This window comes from Neodiprion lecontei, chromosome 2, assembly GCF_021901455.1.
Source record: "Neodiprion lecontei isolate iyNeoLeco1 chromosome 2, iyNeoLeco1.1, whole genome shotgun sequence".
Classification (NCBI taxonomy): domain Eukaryota; kingdom Metazoa; phylum Arthropoda; class Insecta; order Hymenoptera; family Diprionidae; genus Neodiprion; species Neodiprion lecontei.
In genome coordinates this window covers 28,125,396-28,151,130 of record NC_060261.1, presented here as the reverse complement: position 1 = coordinate 28,151,130, position 25,735 = coordinate 28,125,396, and the positions used below count along the sequence as shown (strand labels likewise).

Here is a 25,735-nt window from a genome sequence, read left to right as displayed (position 1 = left end):
TGTACATCGAGCTGAAACCACAATTAGAAAGAGGAGCGACAGCTGAAGCCGGACCTTTCTGCTGCACCATCGAAAGAGTGGGGAGCAGCCACTTGGCGAAGAATACACTTATATAAGTCATGTGTTTCCCCCTCCAAGTCATGATTATAGTGAGAAGTCCAGCTCCAGCCGTTGCTCACTCTTTCTAATTACGGCTTCAGCTTGGTGCACAGCATGGACAAAAGAATACTATCTATTTCTATAAGTCTATGACTGTGAATTAGCAGCAGCGCCCCAACAAGCTGCGGCCACAGTCTGAAATTGCAAGACCGTGGGTCAGTATAAGTATACACCTAATACACCACGGGGCAGCAGATCAGCAACAGAAGTAGTGGGATGCTCCCACTCCGAGAATTGACTGAGTGAGAATCGAGAGAGAGCCCGTAAAAACATTCAAGGTGTCAGTGGATGTCAGTTGTGTAAAGAGGAGTGAGCCATCGCTTGAGGCTATACAGCGTGTATTTACAAGTTACAAATTGTAGCCAAACGACGAATTAAGTGATCGTGACTTTCGCCGATTCAGTTTCATAACCACTAGTGGTTTGAGCAATTTTTCGAAATAAACACAAGGCGGAGCGGGAAAAATACCAAGGCAAAACTGCTCTTGTTCGATCCCCCCAAAAACAACCGAGTAAGCTGTTTGCCACGAGCCTTGATAATGATTCCATTTCACGGTACTGGTATTAATTAACCAAGAACCAACTCGACCGCTCGCTCGCTTGCTTGGCTGGCTCGAGATGGGAAGAAATACCTGTTAACCTTGGCGCCAGTAACTGGACGAGGAATCGCTATCCCTCTTCTACGCCCGATCGCCTATGTATACGTTCTGCGTATCAACAAAATTACACAGGTACGTAAGTATTCCACGCTCCTAACTCGTTCGCAATAACTTGCCGCAACAATCGGAATAAAACTAGCCTAACTTGCGGTATATTCACGGTCAGACGAAGTGATCTACACTTTACTTCAAGTGAAAATCACCTTTCATACATACGTTACACTTTTACCTCTCACCTTCTGCTTCTTCTGCTTTCCTTCCTCCCATGCTTTACTTCTCGACATTACTATTATTCTCATTCTCTATTTTTTATCTCTTGCATCCTCTCCGACAGGAAGAAAGCGACGATTGAGATCTGGTCAGTTTACAATGCCCATTATCTTTACTATCGACATCTGCACCTATGAGCCGTGATGTGGTGGACTAAGGTTATCGGAATATGGCTGGCGACATGGGGTTGCCTCTTTCGAGGCATCAATTTAGCACCCCAGGCGAGTAAGAAGCAAGTTCCGTGCGACAAAACTCGTAAAGTCTTCACAGACTCGTGGGGCATCATTACCGATGGTCCTACAGGCTCCAACTACACACAGGATTCGCACTGCGAGTGGTTGATCAAGGGTAATAAAGATGCTGAAAAATAGTGTGTAATCGCTACTTAAGAAGTTGAAGAACACAGGTCAATTGCTGAAATTTTGGGAATTTTGACGGATCTCTGATCAAAAAAACATCCAGAATTTGTAACATTCTCAAAGAATCAATGTCCTCTTGCTAAGAGTCATTCTTTGTTCTCTACTAATGCTGCTTCATTATTGACCGCCCACTAAGCTCACTAGACCTAATTTGGGTCACTTTTTTTTGTAAGAGGTCGCTGTAAGTCACGTGTCATCTATAGCTCAATTTCTTGTGTTTCTCTCATCATGAAATTATTAAATCATATTTCTCTCGGCAGATGTCTAAAAATATTTGTAGGGATAAAAATATTGTTAATATTTAAAGAAAAGTTTCATGCTTCAATGTTTAGCCACACCGGTCCTCTAGTTTCTACTGATGTAGCAATAAATAATTCTTATTGCAGAATCTTTGGAAGACTTCAGAGTTGAAGTTCTTGAATATTTTCCATAAGTTGTATAGTATGTTCATTATGTACTGAGAAGAATGAAATTTAATGTGGTTTCAAGAAAAAGTGAAAAAATCAGAGATTCAATTTTCATTCAGTATAGTGGATTTTGTCATACACATCTATACTCAAATCCTTGTACAATTAGATATGCTAAATTGGTAGTGATTTTTTAAACCCAAGCAAGTATTCTGTGAACCATGATAAAAATGATGTGTAACAGATAAGCATTTCATATTTAATTTAATTCTGTTTATTATGCAGCTGACAACAGTCGCCAGTTTATTACGCTCATCTTCAGAACAATGGAAACAGAATGCAGTTACGATTACGTCTTCGTTTATGACGGGGATTCATTTAGGTCTCCCTTACTAGGCAGCTTCAGTGGCAAAACTGGGCCTCAAAACGTCACTTCATCCTCTGGCTACGTAAGTTAATCACCATTCGTTTAGTACTACTATAATTTTCTTCGCACGTCAATGAGTCAGTTTTTTAAAAACTGATCATTTCAAAACTGACAATCACAAGACAAATAAACACGTCAACTTGTTTTTGTAAAATTGTCTGTCGTCTTGAGTGAAGAAACAAAGAAACAAAAATACATACTTTGTTATATACATTCTTTTGTATCCGCTCAATTCGAAAACATCATCACTTTGCTACATCTTTCTATATTCATTTGTACATTGAAATATTTCACCTCCCTATTCCGCATTGACAATGAGGTGGTTTTGATGTGAAGATTCAGCGTCATTGCTTCTGTTCTGCTGTATTTTTGCATTTTTTTAATCCTTGCTTATCTACTTGCGTTCAGCTTAATTATCTTGCTTCTCACTCTGTTCCCAATTATGTACTGTTGTAGTTTTGCTCGCTATTAGTTTTTGTTTCATCGTATTGTACTATTGTCTATACTGTTATCAGAATGAATTTGTTCTAAATTACCTATTGAAATAGTTTTAAATAACAAATGCAGAAAAAACTATTTTTCACTAAAAAACCCGACTCGTTGAAGTTTAATGGGCAAAACCAAACATTTCACAAAGTTACTAGCATGATTTGATCGCAATGTAGAAAATTCTGTTACTTCACTAAATGTATCTGATTATAACTGTGCGAAACTCGTCTAGATTAATTATGCAAATTTACCGTTATTCAAACTTGATGTGATCCTTGGTTCTGATTAAGTTTACGATGAAAGATATACGATAGTAATAAATACTGTGATTACGTATCATCCGATCGGATATCTGAAGTTATCTACAGGTGGGAAAATGAAATTGATGATGAAATCTTGAGATTGTTTGAATGAAAAACAGTACGAAGTTACAGAACTAACACCTTTCCCAATATTTCGACTACTTTGTAACTATTGAAAATGTGCATCTGAAAATAATGGCAGACGATGATCATGCGCCACTATTTTATCTCAAAAATGAATGCTATAGAATAGAAACTGCATTTTTTTTAAATCCTACAAGTAGACATATAGGTAGAAAATCCAATTTTTTTAAAAACATATTGCCACACTTTAGGAAAGCATTCGCCTGGTGTTGTTACATTTAAACATTTGGTAATTTGGTCCTAACACTTTTCATTGTTTTTACAAATTAAATTCAATAGTGATAATACTAATGCTACCAATGACTGCAATCATTGCTAATAATTGTGACTCAAAAAGCGTCAGCTACTCTACTACTATTGTTATAGACTACTTTACTAGATACTACCTTATCAGCTCAAGTTGACAGATGAAAATTTTGTGTAATCTTTGATATCGTAATGTTATTTTTCAATCGGTTTTTATTATAGTCTCATCGAACAGGAATGAAATTTTAATGAACTTACAGCGTTAACAGATCCTCCTTTAGTCGCTTCAGACAATGATGTGCTAATGTATTGAGAAACTTATCAAATATAATACAATTAGATACTGAGCTTATGGAAAATGGATGGAAAAATTTTGCTCTGTTGCCTGAGGCCTATTCTTAATAATAAATGTTTTCTCTCTGTTATTATTTTGTTTTTCATGGGCAAACCATTGCAAGTAATCATTTTATACCAAACCAATTTAGTAAAAATTCGCTCTGCTATTAATACGATTATCTTCGAAATAAAATGAGATTTTTTTTTTAGTCTTAGAACTGGTTTTTATATCGCACTATACATACATACATGTTTAACATCCGATTAGTATTCTAATGGTAAACCGAACAGACTAAGTTCTGAAACATTCATTCAAAAATGAATTCTGCTGTGAGTTTTTCACATTGAAAGTAATTAATCCTGCACAAGTTTTACATACCTTTTTAGAACAAACCAATCAATTGTAAGCAACTAAAATCTCAGATTGATAATGAAGTAAATGAATTTAACTAAATTTTAGGAAAAACCTTTCGATTGCAGATGCTGATATTATTGTACAGCGACACTAACTATGTGCTCAATGGATTTCAAGCAGAATTCTCAGTCACAAATTGCCCAAACAATTGCACAGGCCATGGAGTGTGCCTACAGAACACATGCGTTTGTGAAAGCGAATGGGGAGGTAAGGACTGTTCGAGAGCTCTCTGCCCAGACAAATGTGGAGGTGGTGTATGCAAAAGAGGAAGATGCCTCTGTCACAGTGGATACTCAGGACAATCCTGCTCACTGGACAGAAGAGATGCAGTCGGCAATAGGTACGTTTTATTATCTTCATGTCGTAATGTCTCTGTTTTATTTCCCCAACTCCATGTTCATCTCGTGATGCATAACTAATTTCATTTCGTTCATAAAAATTACTACAATAATTTAGAAATGACATATTTGCACAGGAAAACTTCTTCAGATCTGGGAATTTTCAATATTGAATCTTCCAACAATGCGGTCACAAGATATATTTTCAAGGAGGTCTAAATAAGAATGGTTTTTATTGAGTTTAGTAAGATTTTGAATCGATGAAAGAAACTCATATTTCTTTGCCCCTGGTTACCGTTGTTTTGCTATCTGTATTTCAGATGGCATTGGCTGTCACATTCTGAAGGCGGTATGACTCCTCGTGCAGCTCATACTGCTGTTTATGTCAATGAGACGGATGCTCTTTACGTCTTTGGGGGGTATGATCTGAATCACATACTTGGAAATTTGGAAGTATATCGGTTTTCTAACAGCCAATGGGAGGACGAATATGGAGTGGTCCTTGGTGAGTCGGAACTCCTCTTGAAACTTGCCGCTAAAAAACTTATATAAGTGATGACGATAGCATAACAGTGCTTCTTATGTCTTACTTTACATTTTTTCCAATCATTCTTTGTAATTCATGTTGTTTCAATTCTAAAATCCATTATTGAATTTAGTAAGTGTGCTGTAAACTCAATCATACACAATTCAATTCAAACATAGAATAAAAGAGAGATTATATATTTTTTTTGACCAGCATCTTTTTACCAAACATCATAGAGGGTGTGTGTGTGGAATAAATTTTCTCCAGCCCCCTTTTGGTGCCCTGTCCCGCTAAAGTCGTTTATGCAGTCTTAAAATTTTACACTTTAACTTAGTGTGAGATCCGAAAAATGTAATAATCATTTTTAGTAAACGAGAACACACCTTGCTTGCTCAACAGAAGGAGCATCGTCGCCTGATTATCTTGATCCAATGCTGATAACAAGCGAGCTAGAGAAAGCCGGCCCTGGTGGTGAAGAGCGATTCGGCCTACGTCCGACATCGTTTTTTAGAAATCTTCTCTATAGTATCAAAGATAACAGCACATTTAGTTTGAGGCACAGAGCAACTGTTGAGGCTGGCCAACATGGATGGAGAGAGCTAAGAAATACCCCTGAACATCGAGAACGAGAGAGGAAAGAGCAGGAGGCAAGGGAAAAGGAACTCAGGGAGAGACGAGAGAGAAATGAAAGGAACGAAAAACTGAGGCGAAAGCATCTCACCCGGCGCCCGAGACCACGGTATTTGATTTTAAAACAATATGACTGATTTTCATCTGAATTTGGTTGCATGTTCATTTTTTGTTTTTTTATGATTTGTTGATCTTATTTCAAAATTTGTGCATTTGACAAGATATACCAGATTTGCTGAACTCGACGAAGACTCAGATGAGCCTGCCCCAAAGACTGATGATGATATGTCAAATTGGGAAGATAAAATATCCGCAAGTAATCCATTGGACGAAAATCCTTACATTCAGGAAATTATTGAGCCCAAGTTCACGACTGAATCTACAATAGTTAAAGAAGATTGTACGACGCAGAATCTTGACGAGCTACCAAAACCCACTTCGAGATATGGTCATGCTGCTTGCAGATACGAAGGTTGGTAATTTATTGAATATTTTTTAACTGTAATCACTCTTTAATTCAAGCAGCAAAGAATTAAGGTTTGCAATACGAATTGAACTGATGAAGTTTTCTTGTTTATTCTCAGGTGGCTTTGTCATATATGGCGGTAAAGTTGAAGATGGTTCACTTTCTAATGAACTTTGGCATTACGATGTTGTAAAACGAACTTGGACTCTGCGTGCCAAAAACTCACCATTTTATCCTCCTCGATTGACAAGACATTCCTTAACTCTAGTCAACGATGAGATATATTTATTCGGGGGAAGTACAATTGATGGAGAATTCTCATCGAATCTTTATAAAATTAGCCTAAATTTGTGTAAGTAATTGGAATGAAATCAATTCAACAATAGTTTATTTATAACTTGCAATCAAAGTAACAACGATTTTACAAGATTCAATATCTTAAATTTACAATATAAATATTCTACTTGTCTATTCCTACATTTTTAGCTGACGAGACCGCATCGGAAAGGTGGAGAGAAGTGCGTCCCAGGGGTGGCAAGGAGTTGGATGTTCGTGTTGTAGCACATAGTACAGTTTACCATCAACCCACAAATTCTCTTCTGATCTACGGTGGTGTTGTCGCGAGTGTGGCTCGTTTCAGCAAACTTTCCGACAGGATGTTCGTTTTTCAACTTGACAGAAAGGTCTGGTCGGAGATCCATTATCCAAGAGCTCCTCTGAGGGATACATATGTGCCACGGGAACGTGCTTTCCACACAAGCACTATCATAGGTAATCGTTTATCAATTTAGTCATGTTCAACAATTTGATTGAGGTAACAGGACTGGAATCATCTTTTTTTTTTTTTAGGGAATATTACACTGATAATAGAGTATCAAAAAATTCGTTATTCTTCTAAATTCTTATTCGATTCGAACGTTAATTTTTTATTTTATTTTTCTCATCTGAAGGAAAATGGCTTCTAGTAATTCATAACGTGAATCTTGTAGCATACGAAATAGCGTAAATAAAACACTAGCAATAGAGTTTATACTGATCATAATTTGGATCTGGCTTATTGGATCCTGGTTCTCGTGACTAAAAATTGACGAAGCCATTCAAAGAAGAAAACATTTCAAAAACAGTAATTGTTGATTTAAACCTTCAGGAAATTACCTGGTCGTATTTGGTGGATACTCTCATAGGCATAACAAGGAGGAAATTTGCTACGGCAATCAGATGTACCTTTACCATCTTGGCTGTCACGCTTGGGTTAGTCACGACATATTAGGACAGAGCGATAAATGTAAGTGGAAATTGATGTGCAAATCAATTAATTTCTTCAACTGTATTTATACAAACTGAACTATTTAACCTTTCCTATTTTTTTTCTATTCCATTGCAGCAGATTCATCTCCCCACTCTCAATATCCCAAACAACAGGGAGTCTTCGCTCATGCCGCGGATGTGAGGAATGGAAATACGTTGCTCCTTGTCGGCGGTTATCATGGCAATGTAAACGCAGACCTCCTTGCTTATACTTTGCCACCGATGCTGGCTCCCAGAGATGGCGATTATATTGAACCAGAACAAATTTGCTCAAGGCATAAACGCCTTGCAGATTGCGCGGCTAATCCTGAATGTGGTTGGTGCTCCGCTGACGAGGTTGGTTATCATAATGTTTTATGTTTAAGTATACAGTTGTGTGGGAGCTGTGTGTTTAGATTGACCGAAAAAGTTTGCTTTTACTCCACAAATCTTTGATTGAGGTTTCAAAATTTGATCGTTTCAAGATCGTATTTTCCACTATGCAAGAAATTTTTCATAAATGCTTTAATCTAGCTGCTGATGTTCAAGTTCGAATGATTTTGTGGCGTCTAGCTATCAGGGAAATTGTGCAATTGAGAAAAATCACAAAATCTTATTAATTGAGAAAAAAAAACAGAAATAGCTAGAGTACCTTGAATATCAAGCTCACTGAACTATATAAGGACTATATGAAGCTTTTCTAATTGTGAATTAACAATAAAATTAACGAAATATTTTCAGACTTGCTACGGTCGAACTGTTGGTAGTAACTGCACCACAAATTTACAAACGACGAGATGTCCCGGCATTTGTCCAGCGTTGGGAGATTGTCATTCGTGTCTAATTCATGGACAGCCAGGTGGTCGTTGGGGAACAAGCGCAAGGGGTGGAACTTCAGTTTCTAACAAATTGAATCTCGGTACGTGTACATGGTGCGTTCAGAACGCAAGATGCCACCACAAGGATGACAATTATGGTGTGTGCGGTCTGCGGGAAGACACAGCATCTCAGATACCCGGATGGTGGGGTTCAAAGGGGACGGAAATTGCGAAGGTCGAGGAGTGCAGAGAACTGGATCGACGTCCTGGACTAACATTTCTCAAGTATAAACCACCGGTTAATTTTAGCCAGCCTGATTCTGTAGCTATCGTCAATGCGACTACCGTCGACTTTAACGTACCGTCAATGCAAGGGGCCAAAACAGAGTCTGGTCTTGGTGGAGAAATGATCGCTAGACTGCTTGGCTTCCTCAGACCACCTCAATCTGTCTGGGAAAGCACCGCCGAACATCTAAAGATTTGCGTAAGCTATAATAGTGCAACTCTTCACGTATCGCACAGCGACGACGCTCGAGAGTTGGTGAGTTTGTTATGAAGATTATCAAATTTTTGCTCTGCAAATGTCAATATCTTAAGAATTTACAAAAATTAAAGTGAGGTAGTTTGAGATTTTTCATTGAAGCTACTAAAATTAGTCATTTTTTTTGGAAGTTATCATCAAAAGCCACTTCTTAAGAAATATCACAACTTAATAGTTTTTTACATTACTGATCATTTAAAAAAATTTCACCAACTTCTTTATTCGTACCTTAACTTGTGAGTAAAACACTTTGTTTTTTCCCTATTCCTCAAGGCTTTAGTTGCTAATCTGACTGCCGAGGCATCTCAGTGCATACCCACAAACTGGCCAGACGGAAACCCAACGATGTTGCTACCAGGTCGTTATCTCCTAGACTTTGAGTCAAGACGTATGGTAACGACGAACTATGCTTATGCCAGTAAAATGGAAATAACGCACAACAAACGCAACGAGAATCCAAAAGTGTTCACCTTTGAATACCTCGAACCGTTCCAAAACGGCTCCTGTCATCAGTACCATAACTGTCTTCACTGTCTAACAGATTCGTCTTGTGGGTGGTGCGAAATAACGAACAAGTGCATGTCTAGATCATCGAACGAGACTGAAAACTGCGCAGCTAACGTTGAGTGGGACGACGATGGACAGCCAATAAGCGAATGGCACTACCTCACTATAACACCTTCAACCTGTGCCAATTGCTCTAATTACATTTCATGTGAATCGTGTGTTGGAAGCAATCTGTGCGAGTGGTGGACCGAGGAAGCTAAATGCGCAAGAATTGGCCGTCTACCTAATGCTGTCGCTAGCGTTGATCGCTGCCCTGTACCGTGTAGGCAGAGGTCCAGTTGTACCCAATGCCTCGACGAAAGAGGACGATGCGTTTGGTGCGAGGCCACACAAGAGTGTTTTTCATTCTCAGTTTACACATCTGAGTATCAGTTTGGTCTCTGCAGAGAGTGGATGGACCAGGCCGGCTTGATGGGAATAACTTCAAGGTCGAGTTCAACACTGACTGGTATTGATCAGTGCAAGAGCTGCGGGCGACACGCAAACTGCTCGAGTTGTCTTCATTCCCTGAGCTGTGGCTGGTGCTACAGCTTGGAAAATCCTATCACAGGAGTCTGTGTTCAAGGTGATTTCAATCAACCCCATGTAAATTGCAGCGCAGCCATTAATGCCAGACAAAACTCTACTCTAAATCCCGAGAACGCTGGATGGGCCTACGCCCAATGCCCGGATGTCGATGAGTGCGATCTCGGCCTTCACGATTGTCACCCTAACGCCGCCTGTACAAACACCCATGGGAGTTTCAGTTGCCAGTGTAAGAGAGGCTTCAATGGAGACGGACGGGAAAACTGCACCAAAACTTGTTACGAAAAATGTGTTAACGGATACTGCAGTGAAGCACCCGATTATAAGTGCGAGTGTAATTTGGGATGGACTGGACCAGACTGTAGGACCAACTGTGGATGCTATAATCATTCCACTTGCGTTCAGGGTCCTGGTGTTTGCGACGAGTGCCAAAATTGGACGACTGGAAAATACTGCGAAGAGTGCAAGGCTGGGAGCTTTGGAAATGCTACCACAAGCTTGGGGTGTAGCAAGTGCAATTGCAACGAACATGGCGATAAGGATAGTGGCGTTTGCGACCGACAGACTGGGATTTGCTTCTGCAGGGATAACACCAAAGGAAATAATTGTGAATTATGTGAAATGGGGTACTATGGGGATCCGAGGAACGGAGGAATGTGCTATTACGGCTGCATGGCCAGGGGTATGCTAGGTGGTGAAACTGCCGGAAGACAGGGACTGGGAAGCAGACACTCGCAGGTATGAGAATTAACTTTATAATAAACTGAAAAAAGCTGGGAAATTTTATAGATTTTAATTGAGGGTGTCTAGCATCAGAGAATTTTTGGAGAACCGGTAAATGTCAGGGAACTTGATATGCCATTGATTCTTAGACACCCAGCTGTCTATTGTCTTTAATAATGACGTTATACTTTACTGTATACTTAGAACGTTATATGAAAAATCACTACCTGGCAACCGTACGATTATTTATTAATATAACGTTCTAGATTTGATTTTGTAAGGTAGTTGATAATTCTTGGGGAAAAACAATTATTTTCATACAATATAAAACCTAGTAACAAAATTTTGTTGACTGAGATTGTTACTGTATATTCTGTATTGCAATGTGCAATCCTATTCTCAGGTAGCTCTTTTGGAAACGCAACAAGGAGGACCACCGACCAGAGAATGTCTCTGGATAGTGAGCCCAGCATCCGGACTTTCTCCTGACACGATGACGCCAAGTATACAAAGTGTTATACAATTTACGCTTCATGACGATATCGATATAAGCTGCCAGGAAAACAGTGTATACGTTTATGATGGTCTTCCTGATTTTGTGTCCACCACAACTAGCCACCAGAGTCAACTCCTTGGCGTTTATTGCACAGAGAGTACCAACTACCCTGTGACTGTTGAAGCGAAATCAGGATTTCTAACTGTGCACTATAAGCAGCTCGACGACGTTGAAGGTTTCAACGCAAGCTACGTCGTTATGACTTGTAACAATTGCCCTGACAATCGAGAGTGCAGAAATGGTAACTGCTTGTGCAAAACTGGATTCGTTGGTATAAATTGCGACATTGAACTCTGTCCAAACAATTGTACTGCGTTGAAGAAACAAGGCATATGCGATAAGAGCTATGGTCATTGTGCATGTACCTCTGGATATGGGGGTCGCGATTGTTCGGTCAAAATAAAGGAAAACCAATTGGTTTTTACGGAGTTATTTAACTCGGAATACCTTGCTGACAATCTTGATCATCTTCGAAAAACTTTGCCCAGATTTGGCCATAGTCTCGTCGCCGATCGCAGAGGAAGCCTTTGGATGTTTGGTGGTTATTCTCTCAGTAACGGACCCCTCAATGATATCAGACTGTTTGATACGAAAAACAATACTTGGATGCCGGTTACCGTTGAGTCAACATCCGAGGCGTCGATGCCTCAAGGACGATACTTCCATGCCGCGGAAATAGTTCACAGTAGACAGCAGATTTACGTCTATGGTGGTCTTTCGGTGAAGGAGGAGGGTGTGCAAGGATTGTCTAACAACACGCTAGATGACTTTTGGAAATTTAGTCTGCAAAATCAGAGATGGAGTCATATTTCTCAGGATGCTTCTAAAAAAGAACCACCTCCATTGGCTGGACACACTTTGACCCTTAGGAGAGATGGAGAATCGGAAAGTCTGATACTTGTTGGTGGATTTAGCCCGAAATATGGATATCTTGAGACCGTTTGGGAGTTTAATTTGGAGTCTGAGACATGGGACACTATTAATACTACTGGAAATGGTCCGTTGGGTGTTTACGGGCATTCGACTGTTTATCATGCAAGATCCGAGAGTTTTTACGTGTTCGGAGGATATACCTATTCCATAAACAGAACCTTCATCTCCAACAAACTTTACGCGTTAAATTACAAAACACGGGTTTGGTCTGTGCTTCCTCCATTCATTGATGAACTAACTGATGGGAGTAGCTTGGTAAGCCACCCATAATTTGTTTAATACTTTATTTACGGTGAGAAACTTCACCGTTTACTGTAAATAGTGGTGTTCAATGGTCATAGAAAATTTGAAGATAGCGAAGTTACAGGGAATTTCATATGATTTTTAGAATTTTTCCATTTTTATCCATTACACAGTTATAAATTTCCAAGTAATGTGCACCGCCAAATTCAAATTATGAAACGTTTCATTCCACTATTATATATTTGCAACTAATTCATACCAATTTTAAGTTTCATAAAATATGTCAAAATTAACTCAAAAAATGTTGCATTACCATAAGCAAGGAATATCCATGCTAACTTGACAATGTTTTGGAATAAGATATACTCAAAAATTCTACTGGGATTTTGCAATTAGTAAATAACAGTTTATTTTGCGGGCAACATTTTCCGTAATTGTTTCAGTATATTAAAATTCTTATTTTCGCTTGCAGAATAATGTCTTTCGAACAGTAGAATATGCAATTATTATTCACAGACAGTTCATTAATTGCATTGCAGAGAATTGGTGAATCGTGAGAAATTGAGCCACTGAATTTTACAGCTAATTCTAATGAAGAACTATAAAATCTTGACTAAATTGGGGATATCTGAAAACGAAGTATGTGATGTCTGTATTTCTAACTTTTCAGCCACAAGCTCGTTTTCTTCACTCTGCGGTTACAACGGATGAGTATATGGTAATTTTTGGAGGTCGTCAGTATCCACGTAATACGACAGATTCGTTAATAGCCTACAAATATTCGTGCAATCTATGGATACGCTTGATAACTACAGACATGGAGATCATAGGAACACCACCACCTCCTGCTTATGCTCACGCAATGACGCATGCAGACCCAGAAACTAACGCTATCTACGTCGTAGGAGGATTTGACGGTGGAATTAAAAGTCACGTAACGCTGATAAACATACCTGAAGATCTTTGCAGTCTTTGGACAGATAAACCAACCTGTCGAAAATATTTTGGATGCTCATTCTGCGCCGTCACCACTCTATCAGGGACAAATGCGACTTACTGTTTCTCTAATGAAAATCTTGACAATAAAGAAGACAAGTTAGTATAATTAAATGGAATGTGATTTAAGGGCTTTCTTATGCCTTTTCATATGGTTAAATGTGATAAATACATTAGAAATAGAGTAACGATCTCTATTATTTCTTCTTAGGTGCGACGTTAACGTCACACAGGCACAGCGGTCTAATGGATTATTCTGTAACGCGGACTGGATGGCGTCAAGGACGTGTGCGAATTTTAAAACTTGTACCGAGTGTTTGGCGCAGTGGCCTTATTTCAAAGGAGATGAGCCTGTCTGTAAATGGTGTAAAAATTGTCCACATGGAAAGTGCATACCAGCAGAAAAGGAATGCAATGATCAGAAAAAGTGTAATCTCTCCGTAAGCGATGTCAATCAATGCGGAGAGAGGCAATGTCCGGCTAGTGATTGTGAGAAGTGTAAAAGCCTTGGGAACTGTGTCTGGACCAGACAAGTATTAAAAACTTGTAAGCAGTTTCAAAAATCTCGAGTTCTTCGATTTACAAACTTCTTCAACGTTCTTCTATTGACATATTTTATTTGCTTTCACAGTTGAGCTCGGCATCAAAGTGTCCGCAGAACCTGTGTATGACTGGAATTGCGTCGCTGAAGATATATTCAACAGATCCAGCATAAAAATGAAAAATACTCCGCAGGATCAGTGTGACAGCCGATGCAGTGATCATAAGGATTGTAAGAACTGTCTTAAGGGCACAGGAGCTGAAGGTGGATGGAGCGAATGTCGATGGTCAACACAGCTAAACGAGGTAAAGATATAGTGATTATGATTCGAGTTTTGTATCCACGTATAATTAATCGAGTATATGATAATGGATATTGCATTGTGATGCAGACTCTGAAAAAAGATATAGGTACCTATTTATTATTTTATACACCTAATTTGCGAGAACAATTCTTTCCCTTTTCCTAGTGCATCTCGCCTTCGTATCAACCTCTTTATTGTGCTGGAGGTGTGTGCGGTTTGGTGCTTCGAGGGGCAGATTCTGATCACTGTCCCGAGCCGTGTGAAACTTTTAAGCAATGCAGTACCTGTTTGAAACATGCGCACTGCGGATGGTGCTCACTTGATTCCCAAAACATAACAGGGCAAGGAATATGTACCGAGGGATCCCTTGAAGCCCCTGCGGAACATCCAGCTGGTGGAACCTGTGAGATGTTATACGACCAGTTATATGCAACGCCGGAGACACGTGCGTAAACATTATTTTCTTGTACATCTTGAAATTTTTCAATGCACTCACGCGTGTGATGAATATACCACGATTTATAAGTGTTTGCAAATTGGATCTGGTTAAGAGGGGTGTAAAACAAGTAGACGTTGAAAAAGTGGATGAATTTTGGGAGTTTATATCCTCAAAATCAATTATTCAATTCCACAGGGGTTTGGTCTGTTCAAAAGTATGGCGATCACCGTCCAAAATTATTGACATTATTCTCAATAACAATGTTTCCTATGAATTGATTCTAATTCGAAAAATATGTGAATGAAATTTGATCTACATACTTTTGAATAGAATAATTGCTTGTCGAGGTATGAATTCTCAATATTCACCCACTTTGTCACTCGTTTACTTGTATATACCCCTTTGAGAAAAATTGGACTTACTTATCTTTGACTTGAGGGTCAAGAAATTTTTTTAAAACATCTGGCAGGCATGATATAGCATTTGAAATTAAGAGATTTGGTTTATTTTTCTTCTTGTTTTGATTTTGTGATTCATTTGTAGCTACTACACCAGCTTCTGTACCGCAACTATCTGATTCTACTGAAGAAAAAGACAATGCAACAATGCCTATACCAGCCATAGTTATTCCTCCGAAATTTTCATGGCACTATGTGAGCTGCCCTCCAGAAAACGAGTGCAACAATGGTCATCACACCTGCTCACCACAAAGCGAACAGTGCGTCGATATGGAAGAGGGATTCAAATGCATCTGTGGTTCTGGATACAAGTCTGAAAAGTACGAGTTCACTTGTTTGAATTAAAGTATATTTATACAATCGGGAATATCATTATCTGGTACTAGTCCTGTTAGGATCAACACCTTTCAATCGCTGAATTTTACTCTCTCCGTACACTTGCTGGTGCCCAGTTGACTTTTTCATCAACTATGCAAATGTGGTTCAAGATAAACTTGACTGAAAATTGAAAAACTTTTCTTTTGAAACTCTAGGAAATTTTCACTTGCTTACTTATTGTACATCCTGCAAAACTCAGTCATGTTTTTAAAGTGATTCTTATTTGGGAGTCGGAAAATTTTTCTTTATGATGTCCCCCAAATCTGTTCTATATTATTGAAAAAAAATCTGCGTAAAGTTTTATATGTTTTCCCATAGGTGTAGCGGCTTGAAATTTTACACAGATTTTTTTTTAATGATTTCAAACAGTTTTGAGGGACTTCGTAAAAAAAAAAAAAAAAAAAATTCCAAGCTCCACATAAGGACCACCCTAATGTTTTCTCAATTTTATCCCTGAGTTTATAATCATGTGAATTTGAGAACATCATAACATTTATTATTATTTGTCTTCTTTGCAGCACCACAGCTGTCAATGAGTTTGGAAGGTTTGTGAACTACTTGATAATTTAAAAAACACACTATTTTTCGTCGATCAAATTACCTACAAGTAAATTTCTTAATTTGCCAAAAAGTCTCACACATTTCATTCTTGTAACTTTCTTTTAGGAGTATCTGCGTTCCTGTTTGTTCGCAAGGTTGTGTCCGAGGCACGTGCATTGAGCCCGATGTCTGTCGTTGCGATTTTGGCTATGTGGGTGCAAACTGTTCTATTCAGTGTCAGTGCAACGGTCACAGCAACTGTGCTGGACCCGATAAACTGGATGTGTGTCTGGAGTGCCACAACAACACAATGGGTCCCCAGTGCGAGAAATGCTTACCACTGTTTGTCGGCAATCCGGCGGACAACGGGCAGTGTGTACCCTGCTTGGATTACTGCAGTGGGCATACTCACGTCTGTATCAACGAAAGCATGATTGTAACCGTAAGTAATGTTTGTCCACAGCCGTGCATTTACTCATTCGAAAATTTCTGTTCTCTGATGAAACTAGTAGAGTTACATAGCGTTTTCCTTTCATTCAGGATCCGAGTGAGGTAGGAAAAATGTCTCCGGAAATGTTGATGGAGAAATTAGTTGAGGGACCGATAGCTAATGCGAGATGTGTCGAGTGCAAGAATAACACAAAAGGAGATAAGTGTGCGGAATGCATCAGTGGGAATTTTAGGGGTACCGAAGACCTTAGAGACGTTTGCAGACCGTAAGTTGAAGCAAATATGGTTTCATTTATACAAATATTATGTTTGTTAGACTCTCAATTGTATAATACCATACTAATTGTATAGCTCTTGTTTAATCTATGACTCTTTCAAATTCACTTTTTAAGTATATTCTAGCCAAATCTTTGTATTTTTGTGGCGTTCTTTTCTAGACTTGAATTAACTAGACGGAATTATTTGATTCATTCATACAAGATTCCTAAAATTTTGCTTTTTTTTCCCATAGCTGTGAGTGTCACGGTCATGGAGATACGTGCGATGCAGTGACAGGTGAGAAATGTAATTGTGGCAACAATACAGAGAGTGAGCAGAACTGCGCGAGTGGTCCGATAAAAGCAGCTAATACTGGAGCCACCCCCTGCTGGATGGTTCAGTGCAGTAAGTGTCGGGAAAATTATGCTGGAACACCGACGATGGGTCACCAATGTTACAAGACCGTTACTGTCGACAACAAGATGTGCTTCGATTCGAAATTAATAGGTGAGTTGCATAGCGTGAATTTTGCATCAAAGAAATATTTTGGACTGCGTTGTGTTTTTGTGATGATATCAGGTTGTTACAACTTTTAAAAAATATGTAACGATTGATTTCTACCACGAATTAATGCAGTATTGTTTTCACTGAATATCAACGATCATGGAAATATTAATAAATATCTCTGACTTTTCGAAATTTTGCGGACTACATTTCTGAATTCAAGTTTTGAAAGATAAGCGTGATCGTTGGATCAGTGAATTACATTTAGCGGTGGTATATATTTTCATAAATGATTATTCTTGTTGACTTGCACCATGCTTTTATGTCCGGAGGATCACATGGTTTGTACGACTGTTTGTACTCCTCTTATTACGTTATGTCTCCGTTAATTCAAATATTCCTCCACATAGTGACATTGAAGTACATAATAATATATGAATATGACTGAAAATCGATTAAAAAAGCGGCAAGCATTTCTGCTAAAACTTTTTGCCATTATTTCAGATGAGTGCAAAGTCAAACCCAAACCGCTGAACCCAGGACAAACTGTATTCTACATGGTTCAGCCAAGGTTCATGAATGTTGATATCCGAGTTATGGTTGATGTCACTCAAGGTGCACTAGACCTCTTTCTTAGTCCCAGAGACGACTCTTTTGTTGTCAGTTTGAACAGCTCTACGGGATATCAGGACGTAAGTTTTATTCAGACATAACATATCTAGAAATATGAAAAATGAGCGCAGAAAAATGAGCATAGACTTAGGAGGTTTTCAAGATTACAGTATAACTTAAAATATCGACTCATGAAGTTTGATCAACACTTCGAAATATGAAATTGGTATAATGTCGATATTTTTCAAAATACTATTTCTAACAAATAATTATGTACGAAAATTTACAACATCTGTACAGTCATCTGCAGTAGTTATTTAAGATAAAACTTGAAACTATACGTTGTTTAAACGCTTGCAAAATAATATTGACAGAAGATTTATTTCTAAGATCAAGTTCAACTTTGAGACAATGAATGCTTTTTACAACTCTGATCAAATTTGAGTCAAGTGTAAGATAATTCATTCAGTATATCTACCTGTCAATAACACAAAACTTCGACATTTATTACTTCATCTTGTTAATGAAGCAGTTTTCTGAGTTCATATATTCATATACTGATTTTTACAAACATATCCAAGTATCGCGAAAGTATTCATACAGGCAAATCACGAGGATTCTATAAAACTATTACACAGCCTCACAGGGGCTTTGAATCATTTTATTGAATCACTTTGGTTATCTGAGGTTTCAATAGGCGATGTAGTTTAACCAGTTTAACCAGCCAAGGCAGTTAACCTGTTTAATTAGTCAATGCCTAGATCAGTTAACCGGTTAATTGATTTCCATATAGATCAATTTTCAGGCAATTAAATCTTTAGACCACCATAGATGGTTAACTGATTTTGACCAGTGAATTGGTTAAGCCATTGACTAATTAACCAGATTAACTATAACGACCGGTCAAGTCCATTAAATTGTACGGCCCTATCTTCACACAAGTGCGTATAAATAGTATATTATGTAACAATGGAACAAAGTCAAAGATTATTCCCGCAGGTGGGTTGGGAAGGCAGTAATCACCTAAGGGAACAATCGACATTTATTCCTGTTTTACGTGTAGGACTCTATTTCCGACTCAACTTTGGCCAACATTACTGACTTGAAAAAAAGTAAAGAGAAAATCTAAAAAACGCATACAAGTTTATGGATGTAGGTCGGCGGGAGTCAGAGCGTGGGCGCGGGTTTAGGGCTGTGGGGGAGAAGCTGTCCGTTCGCCAATAATATACTTTTTAAAAATAAAAGAAAATTTCTAAATTCAAGGAAGTACAATAAAAATAATTGTTTCACATTCATTCTATATTAGCAACATCAACAATTCATATAATAATTAATCAATTGATATTTACTTTTTTTACTGTAACGAAAAAAATTAGAAACTTGTTTAAATTTTTTGTGAAAGCTTCAAAATGACAAGCGCTACAAAGGAAATAATATGCCACTTGTGGCCCACTTTTCATGTGAAATAAATGAACATTATGGTTGAAACAGGAATAAACCAATCAAATAACAGGCTTGATAATTTTTTTTTGCTCAGGTCGAGCTGGATAGTCGGTTCAAAGTACGCAATGACTATCACGACGACTGGTTAGATAATCACCCTTACAACAGGATGCGGAGGGTTGAATTCCACCCTCAAGAATCCTCGTCTTCTCAGTCGAACGGTACAACAACAACGGAAAGTAACTGGAACTCAGCGGCTCAGTACATTGTAATGGAACGTTACGCAGAGGGTCTGGCAACCTTTGTGACGGTAGAACAGCGTAACACTTTCCTAGTGATAAGAAACCTGACGAACAGACTGGTTCTCACATTGCCACAGGACAGGCACGAGCTTGGCCAGACAAAATTCCATATAGCACTTCGTGCCATAGACGCTCCGAGCCCAGAAATAAACGGCAGAGCCGCTTACGGCATGATTTTCTTCAGGCAGGACCAGCTTCATATCGACCTTTTTGTATTTTTCTCGGTATTTTTCTCCTGTTTCTTCCTTTTCCTAGCAGCGTGTGTAGTTGCTTGGAAGACAAAGCAGGCAGCAGATATCAGGCGCGCTCGGAGACGACACGTGGTCGAGATGCTGCACATGGCTAAACGCCCGTTTGCTTCCGCCACTATTTTATATGACAGGGACGGCTGCAGCGGTCTTAGTCCCAGCTCTCCTCTTAGGAAAGGACGGCGTAGTAAACAGATGAACTTTCACAGTGACGTCAGACCTGTCGCTGTTGAACCTACAGACGACGGGGTTGCCGCTGTCGCGACTGTTTTTATTCGCCTACCTGGAGGACGACAGGCACCCGTTAAACTTGCTCTGGGTAGTTCTCTCATTTTATTGGCACGTGTTCATCCTGTTAATGGGAGAGCGTTTTTGAGACGCAGGAATAGCCATGCGCCAAATTAATTATAAATTTTACACAAAGTCCATATGACTATTATTATTGTCATTATTATTACTATCGTCGCTACAATTTTTCTTGTCTCTCTTTATCAGTTATCATTGCGTCCGTATGTTTTTATCATTATTAATATTATTATCGGTATTAGTATTATTTATACAATTTCAATGATATGCAGCTAAACTTTTATTTTGAAATTGCTACTACATATTCATTTACAATCGACAAATATAATTTGGGTTGTTGAAATAAGTTTTTTTCGGTATATATGGTGCGACTAAATTTTGCTAAAGAAGAAAGTTTGAAAAAAAAATAATCTTTCTTTTTTCTGATATAATTCTGATTGTTACAAAGAATACTCATGTCGCGCCATCACCTGTTAAATGTTATTTAATTTTTGTCATTGTTATTATTATTATTATTTTGTTTCGTTTCTGTGTTGAAAAATTGTCTTTCAAATGCATGGAAGCCTAGTTTTCACAATAGGCTCTGCTATACTTTTTTACAGTTCGATGAAAGTTCTCTGTTTGAATTCACTTGTTCAAATTTTTGTCCCTAAATTTGCTTTGATTCGAATGTAAATACTTTCTTGAAACATTTTAATTGTAGATATGAAATTTTTTAAACATAAAATGAAACAGTCGTTGGTATGTGGATTATGCGCGGGTTACAGCTCACTTTAAAAAAAATTTGACCCGTGTATAATATTATGTAGTATTTTAATATATTCGATTTTATTTTTCAATAATAGGTAATATGTGTTGCTATATTTAAAGTCACACGACACTTTGTGATTTGTAGCAATAAGTTAGGCCACAATTATTTTTTTTTTTTCTTTTGTTCTTATTTTCCGTCTTTTTAACGGCTATTGCCAATTATTATAATATACAAATATACATAAATAATTATACAATATTTTTACAATCGAATTTAGACATTCCTAGGCAATATTCCGACCGTAATATAGGTACACAAATCCTATATAGAATAACAACTATTTTACAACACTCTATTTTGGGTAATTATGGTTTCTTCGATACGATTAATATTATATTATTTTATATTATGATTAATATCATGATATTCCTTGTTATTTTTGATTTTCGTTTCTCTAATAATGACAATGCCGTCTCGTGGAGGGGACTGTACGTTTGTACATATATACAACAATCTGTAATTATGTATTAATCGCTAAAAAATTATACTAAAAATTAGTATTAAGTCTATCTATACATGTAAGTATGTGTATAGGTATATTATAATAGAGTAAGAGGTGTAAATGGTGAGGTAAAATCTATATGAGAATAAGTCTTGATATGCTAATTCACATACAAATACAGGCGTGCGCACACACAAATATACAGGGTGTGCCATTTTAATCAAACATGTCGAGTATCACAAAAAATAAGCTGGTTACAAAAACAAGACAGATCAAAGTTCTATGGTTTTAAAAAGGGCAAAAGATTATTGTTCCATGTTTACCTTGAATCAGAAAACTTAAAAAGCGTCATCCCGTCACTCCAGTCTTTGATTGAGACATTGTTAAAAAAATTAAAGTTTGATCTTCTCCCGATGTGTGTTACAGTTTTTACAAAAAGGAAACGCCAATTACTTCTTTCTCAGAAAAAAAATAAAAAAAAATTTGTTGGCTGGCCAACGATGCCATAATATATCCCCTTAAAATCATGAAACTTTTTTATGAAACGTAGTTTTCAAGGCGACGAAGTTTTTTTTTTTTTTTCTTTTTAATTGGATGATTTATATATGAAGCATTTTATGCCAAATCGCCGTGTTTCGAACGTCACCTTCAATTTGGATACAACTTCATCAGGTGATAATAGCACTGTCAAAAGACTACTGGTTTTTTATTTTCACGTACGATTGTCTTAGAGTTCCGAATATTCACACCTGTTGATGATTTGGATTTTATTTTTTCAAACCATTGAACGATTCTAAAAAAAAAACAACGTCTTCTGTAGTTTTCCTTGCATCCTGTGCAAATGTGGGTCTTTTTCTGTCGCGGCATCTTTGGCACGTTGAGAAAACGGCTGTTTAAAAAAAAAATACATCGATTTGAATTTTTGAAAAGTCTAGAAAAATTTGACAGGCTTTCGAGCATCGCGAAGAAAGTTTTAATACCAAAAATAAATTAAGAAGTTCATTTATTTAGAAATTGAAAAACCCGAAGTTTTTAAAACTCCCACTTTTCACGTACTTCAAGTAGGAGACATGTTTTGCAATTGAAAAAAAAAAACCGGGGGCGTTTTGAAAGGACAACAAAACTCTGCGATTTAGCATGGAATGACCTATATACGTATACGTTTATATTTCCCCGAGATTTTTGTGCTTAGTGGAAAAGACATTGATCGGAATTTTTTTTTTTATAACGATCTTTATTGACTGCGTACATTATCATTGTTTATTACCCCGTTCAAGGGGAAAAATTGTTTCGTGTTCCAATGACATCAAATAGTTCTATATATAGCAGATTCTGTATAATGGAAACGAGTAGATTCGAGCTCAGACGGCTAGGCGATGAAGAGATAAGAGAGTAAATACAAAGCAAAAAATTTTTGAAATTTTATTGAAATGTGACAAATAGAGGTAATATTGCTGTTATAGTAAAAAAACAAAAAAAAAAAAACAAAAACAGAACTCAGCGTAGATAATCGTGACTCGTGTTTTATGGAGAGAAAAAGAGAAAAATATCTTCACTGTACTATAGTGGAATACCTGTATACATATATGTCGTATACAATATTATATTATTTACATGTAACATAATATAAGATAAATGTAATATATATGAGCCGAAACTTGGAATGGTGACACGAGATTGTAACTCATGGTTAACGTTTGATTTATAACTCCAGGGATATGTCGTGCCCGATGAGAGTATATCAGGCATAAATAATGTTCTTTTTAAAAAGCTGAAATTTTTTTTGGACAAAAATTGATACACACGAAATTTTGCAAATAACTCGAAGGGGTCCAAAGAATTCCATTAAAACACGAAATTTAGAAAAGAATGTCGTTAATTGTACCGGAAAACGGGTGGATTTAAAAATTCACAGTGAGTATACTTTCGTCGGGTACTATTTGTCCCTGAAATTACAAATCAATGCTTGACAGTTCGAAATTTTGAATACTAGATGACATTGTTCAAATATTTATCAGATCTGATGACTGAGGAAATCGAAAGATAGCAAAATCGTCTTTCTATATCTCTCTTCTCTTTAGCTCTCTTTGTCTCTAGATCATGAGAAAACTTCAAAATGTAGATATATAGTTTGGTAAATCGTACAGCGTTTAAAATGATATATTGCTGTAAGAAAACGAGTACACAAAACATGAAAAAGAAGATGCAAAGTACAGAAAATTAATATACGAAAGATACGTTGTTACGGTCGGTTAAGTTACTTTCTTACAAATTAAGGCTGCTATACTGAAAACAGGGAAATGCGTGTTCGTCGATACTACAGCATATAAAATGCGTAAATATACGCACCTATATACATGCGTTGGGCACTCTAGTGGAATTCATTTGACCACTTATATCTATTTATGCTAATTTTCTATATTTTCCTTACAACTAATTTTTAATAGTAAAGAAATGACCGAAATCAGCATCAAAGAATGAAAAAATTAGGATATTTTTCTGTCATTCAAGTTGTGCAAAACTTACGTGAGATTTAAATTTCTTTTCACCTCAAATACCTCGGAAAGTGGCGACAAGTAAAAGTAGGAAAAGTCGAAAGATATACTCATTCATATGGCGTTCGTACCTTTTTCGGTCAAAGTCAAACTTCAATAATTTGATAGATTGATGATGAATTCGAAATAACGATGCATCATTGTTGTCAAAATAATTATGAAAGATCACATCAAGAATCATAATAGAAAATAAAAAAGAAGCTCAAATTTTGGATTTGCTCATGCCAAGCTAACGTATTTTCATGTCTTCCAAAAAAAGATCGGTGACAATCGTCGTACAAAGTCGTACAAAAGCCATTCGGTTGGAAAAAGTTGGTGAAGACGTTGACAAATTTCGTATCTAAAATCTCTCGTTTGCACAAGTGCCGTTTCATCTATTGTAAAGCAGAGAAAATTAATGAAATCAATGCCACGGGTTAATCAGAGTACATAGAATAGAGTGTTCCATCCGCATGTATGTATTTCGTACAAAGATTTATGCGTATAATGTTCATTCTGCAAAAGTACGAACGAGGACCTGGTAATTGTTATACTATGTTCAATATATTATTATACTTTGGACGAAAGTAAGAAAAAAACAAAACAAGAAGCGAAAAAACGAGGAATCCGTCTATTTTAATTTATCTTATATTTTATCTCATTCTGCTTACGGTATTATACAAATAGTATAAGGTATTTAGGTATTTCATTTTGTATTATAACACTTACCTTTTGGATCCTGCACCTTCGGAGACTCAAACCGTGACTCTTTGTTACCTAAAATACTCAATTGGGTTAGTAATAATGATAACAATAATAATAATAACAATAATATTAACAGTAACAGTAACAATAATGATACAATAATCATAATATTAATAAAAAATACGTGCTACAATGTAGATATGCATATAATGACACAATCAATTTTTCCATTGTACAAATATATGGATGTTATGTTATTGTTATTATTTTTTTCTTTTTTTTTTTGTATTTTGTAAATATTGTAATATTGTGTAGTACAATGTGCACAGCAACAATAATTCTAAACGCATCTATCCCGTAGCGAAGTTTGCAGAAGGTTCGCGATGGTAATTGATGTGTTGTTGCAAAGTTGGAGTTAAGGGATCGTATAGCTGAGTAATGTTTATTGGGAATATCATGTTACTTTGCGATATTTTAATGATAAATAATAATCGCCAATCCGAAGCATAAAAATTTGAAATGTTTGGAGGCGTTGAGTTTTTTTTTCTCGGAAAAAAACAAAAAAAAAAAAAAAAAAAAAACTTCGTTCTCAAACTGTTTACTAAATTTTTAAAAATCTTGCGAGACTTTGAGAAAGAGTAAAAATCGTAATTTTGAATTACACAAATTCGTGTAAAATTCTGATTGCGAAGGAGTGAAGGAAAAAAATTGAACGTTGGTTTAAGAGAACTTGCAAATCACATAGAATTGGATTCTTTTTTACTGGCCGTTTTGAAAATTATGGTAATTACCAGCATAGGACCCTTTAACGCAACAAGTAACAAAAGTAGCTCAGATGCAGATAATATAATATGTAATGTACATGTACGTATTCGTATATGTCGCTGTAACTAAGGTTGTGAAATGTTAAATCTCATTTAAAAAAAAAAAAAAAAGAGTCATACGAGCTAAGGTGACGAGGGTCATGCGTGCGTAATTACTAAAGTGTATCGTGTCTGAATTCCGAGATCTGTTAATAAACGAGTATGAGATTGCCGAA

At 37.0% G+C, this 25,735-nt stretch overlaps 1 protein-coding gene across 4 annotated transcripts; it reads left to right on the top strand.

Moving 5' to 3' along the window:
* Nucleotides 1-315: 315 nt before the first annotated feature.
* LOC107224461 (multiple epidermal growth factor-like domains protein 8) lies at nt 316-25,735 on the top strand. Of its 4 annotated transcripts, XM_046732956.1 has the most exons (26): nt 316-889; nt 1,152-1,435; nt 2,199-2,362; nt 4,338-4,612; nt 4,931-5,115; nt 5,536-5,875; nt 5,988-6,238; nt 6,351-6,584; nt 6,719-7,003; nt 7,380-7,517; nt 7,617-7,876; nt 8,261-8,878; nt 9,152-10,708; nt 11,097-12,437; nt 13,096-13,520; nt 13,633-13,967; nt 14,053-14,267; nt 14,432-14,711; nt 15,249-15,483; nt 16,060-16,086; nt 16,208-16,523; nt 16,622-16,797; nt 17,043-17,296; nt 17,599-17,634; nt 17,798-17,985; nt 19,443-25,735. In XM_046732956.1, exons 2-26 carry the CDS (start codon nt 1,231-1,233, stop codon nt 20,301-20,303), a joined length of 9,201 nt encoding a protein of 3,066 aa, XP_046588912.1. In that variant the 5' UTR covers nt 316-889; nt 1,152-1,230; the 3' UTR covers nt 20,304-25,735. The 4 variants fall into 4 exon arrangements, with proteins under 4 accessions (XP_046588912.1, XP_046588913.1, XP_015520009.2 ...); XM_046732957.1 differs by lacking the exon at nt 16,060-16,086; XM_015664523.2 differs by lacking the exon at nt 17,599-17,634 and having other exon boundaries at nt 317-889.

Excerpts from the sequence above, each read along its gene's own strand:
- LOC107224461 (XM_046732956.1), top strand. The coding sequence starts at position 1,231 with ATGTGGTGGACTAAGGTTATCGGAATATGGCTGGCGACATGGGGTTGC. Across the intron at positions 4,613-4,930 it reads AGAGATGCAGTCGGCAATAG|ATGGCATTGGCTGTCACATT; the intron begins GTACGTTTTATT and ends TCTGTATTTCAG. Across the intron at positions 16,087-16,207 it reads GCTGTCAATGAGTTTGGAAG|GAGTATCTGCGTTCCTGTTT; the intron begins GTTTGTGAACTA and ends ACTTTCTTTTAG.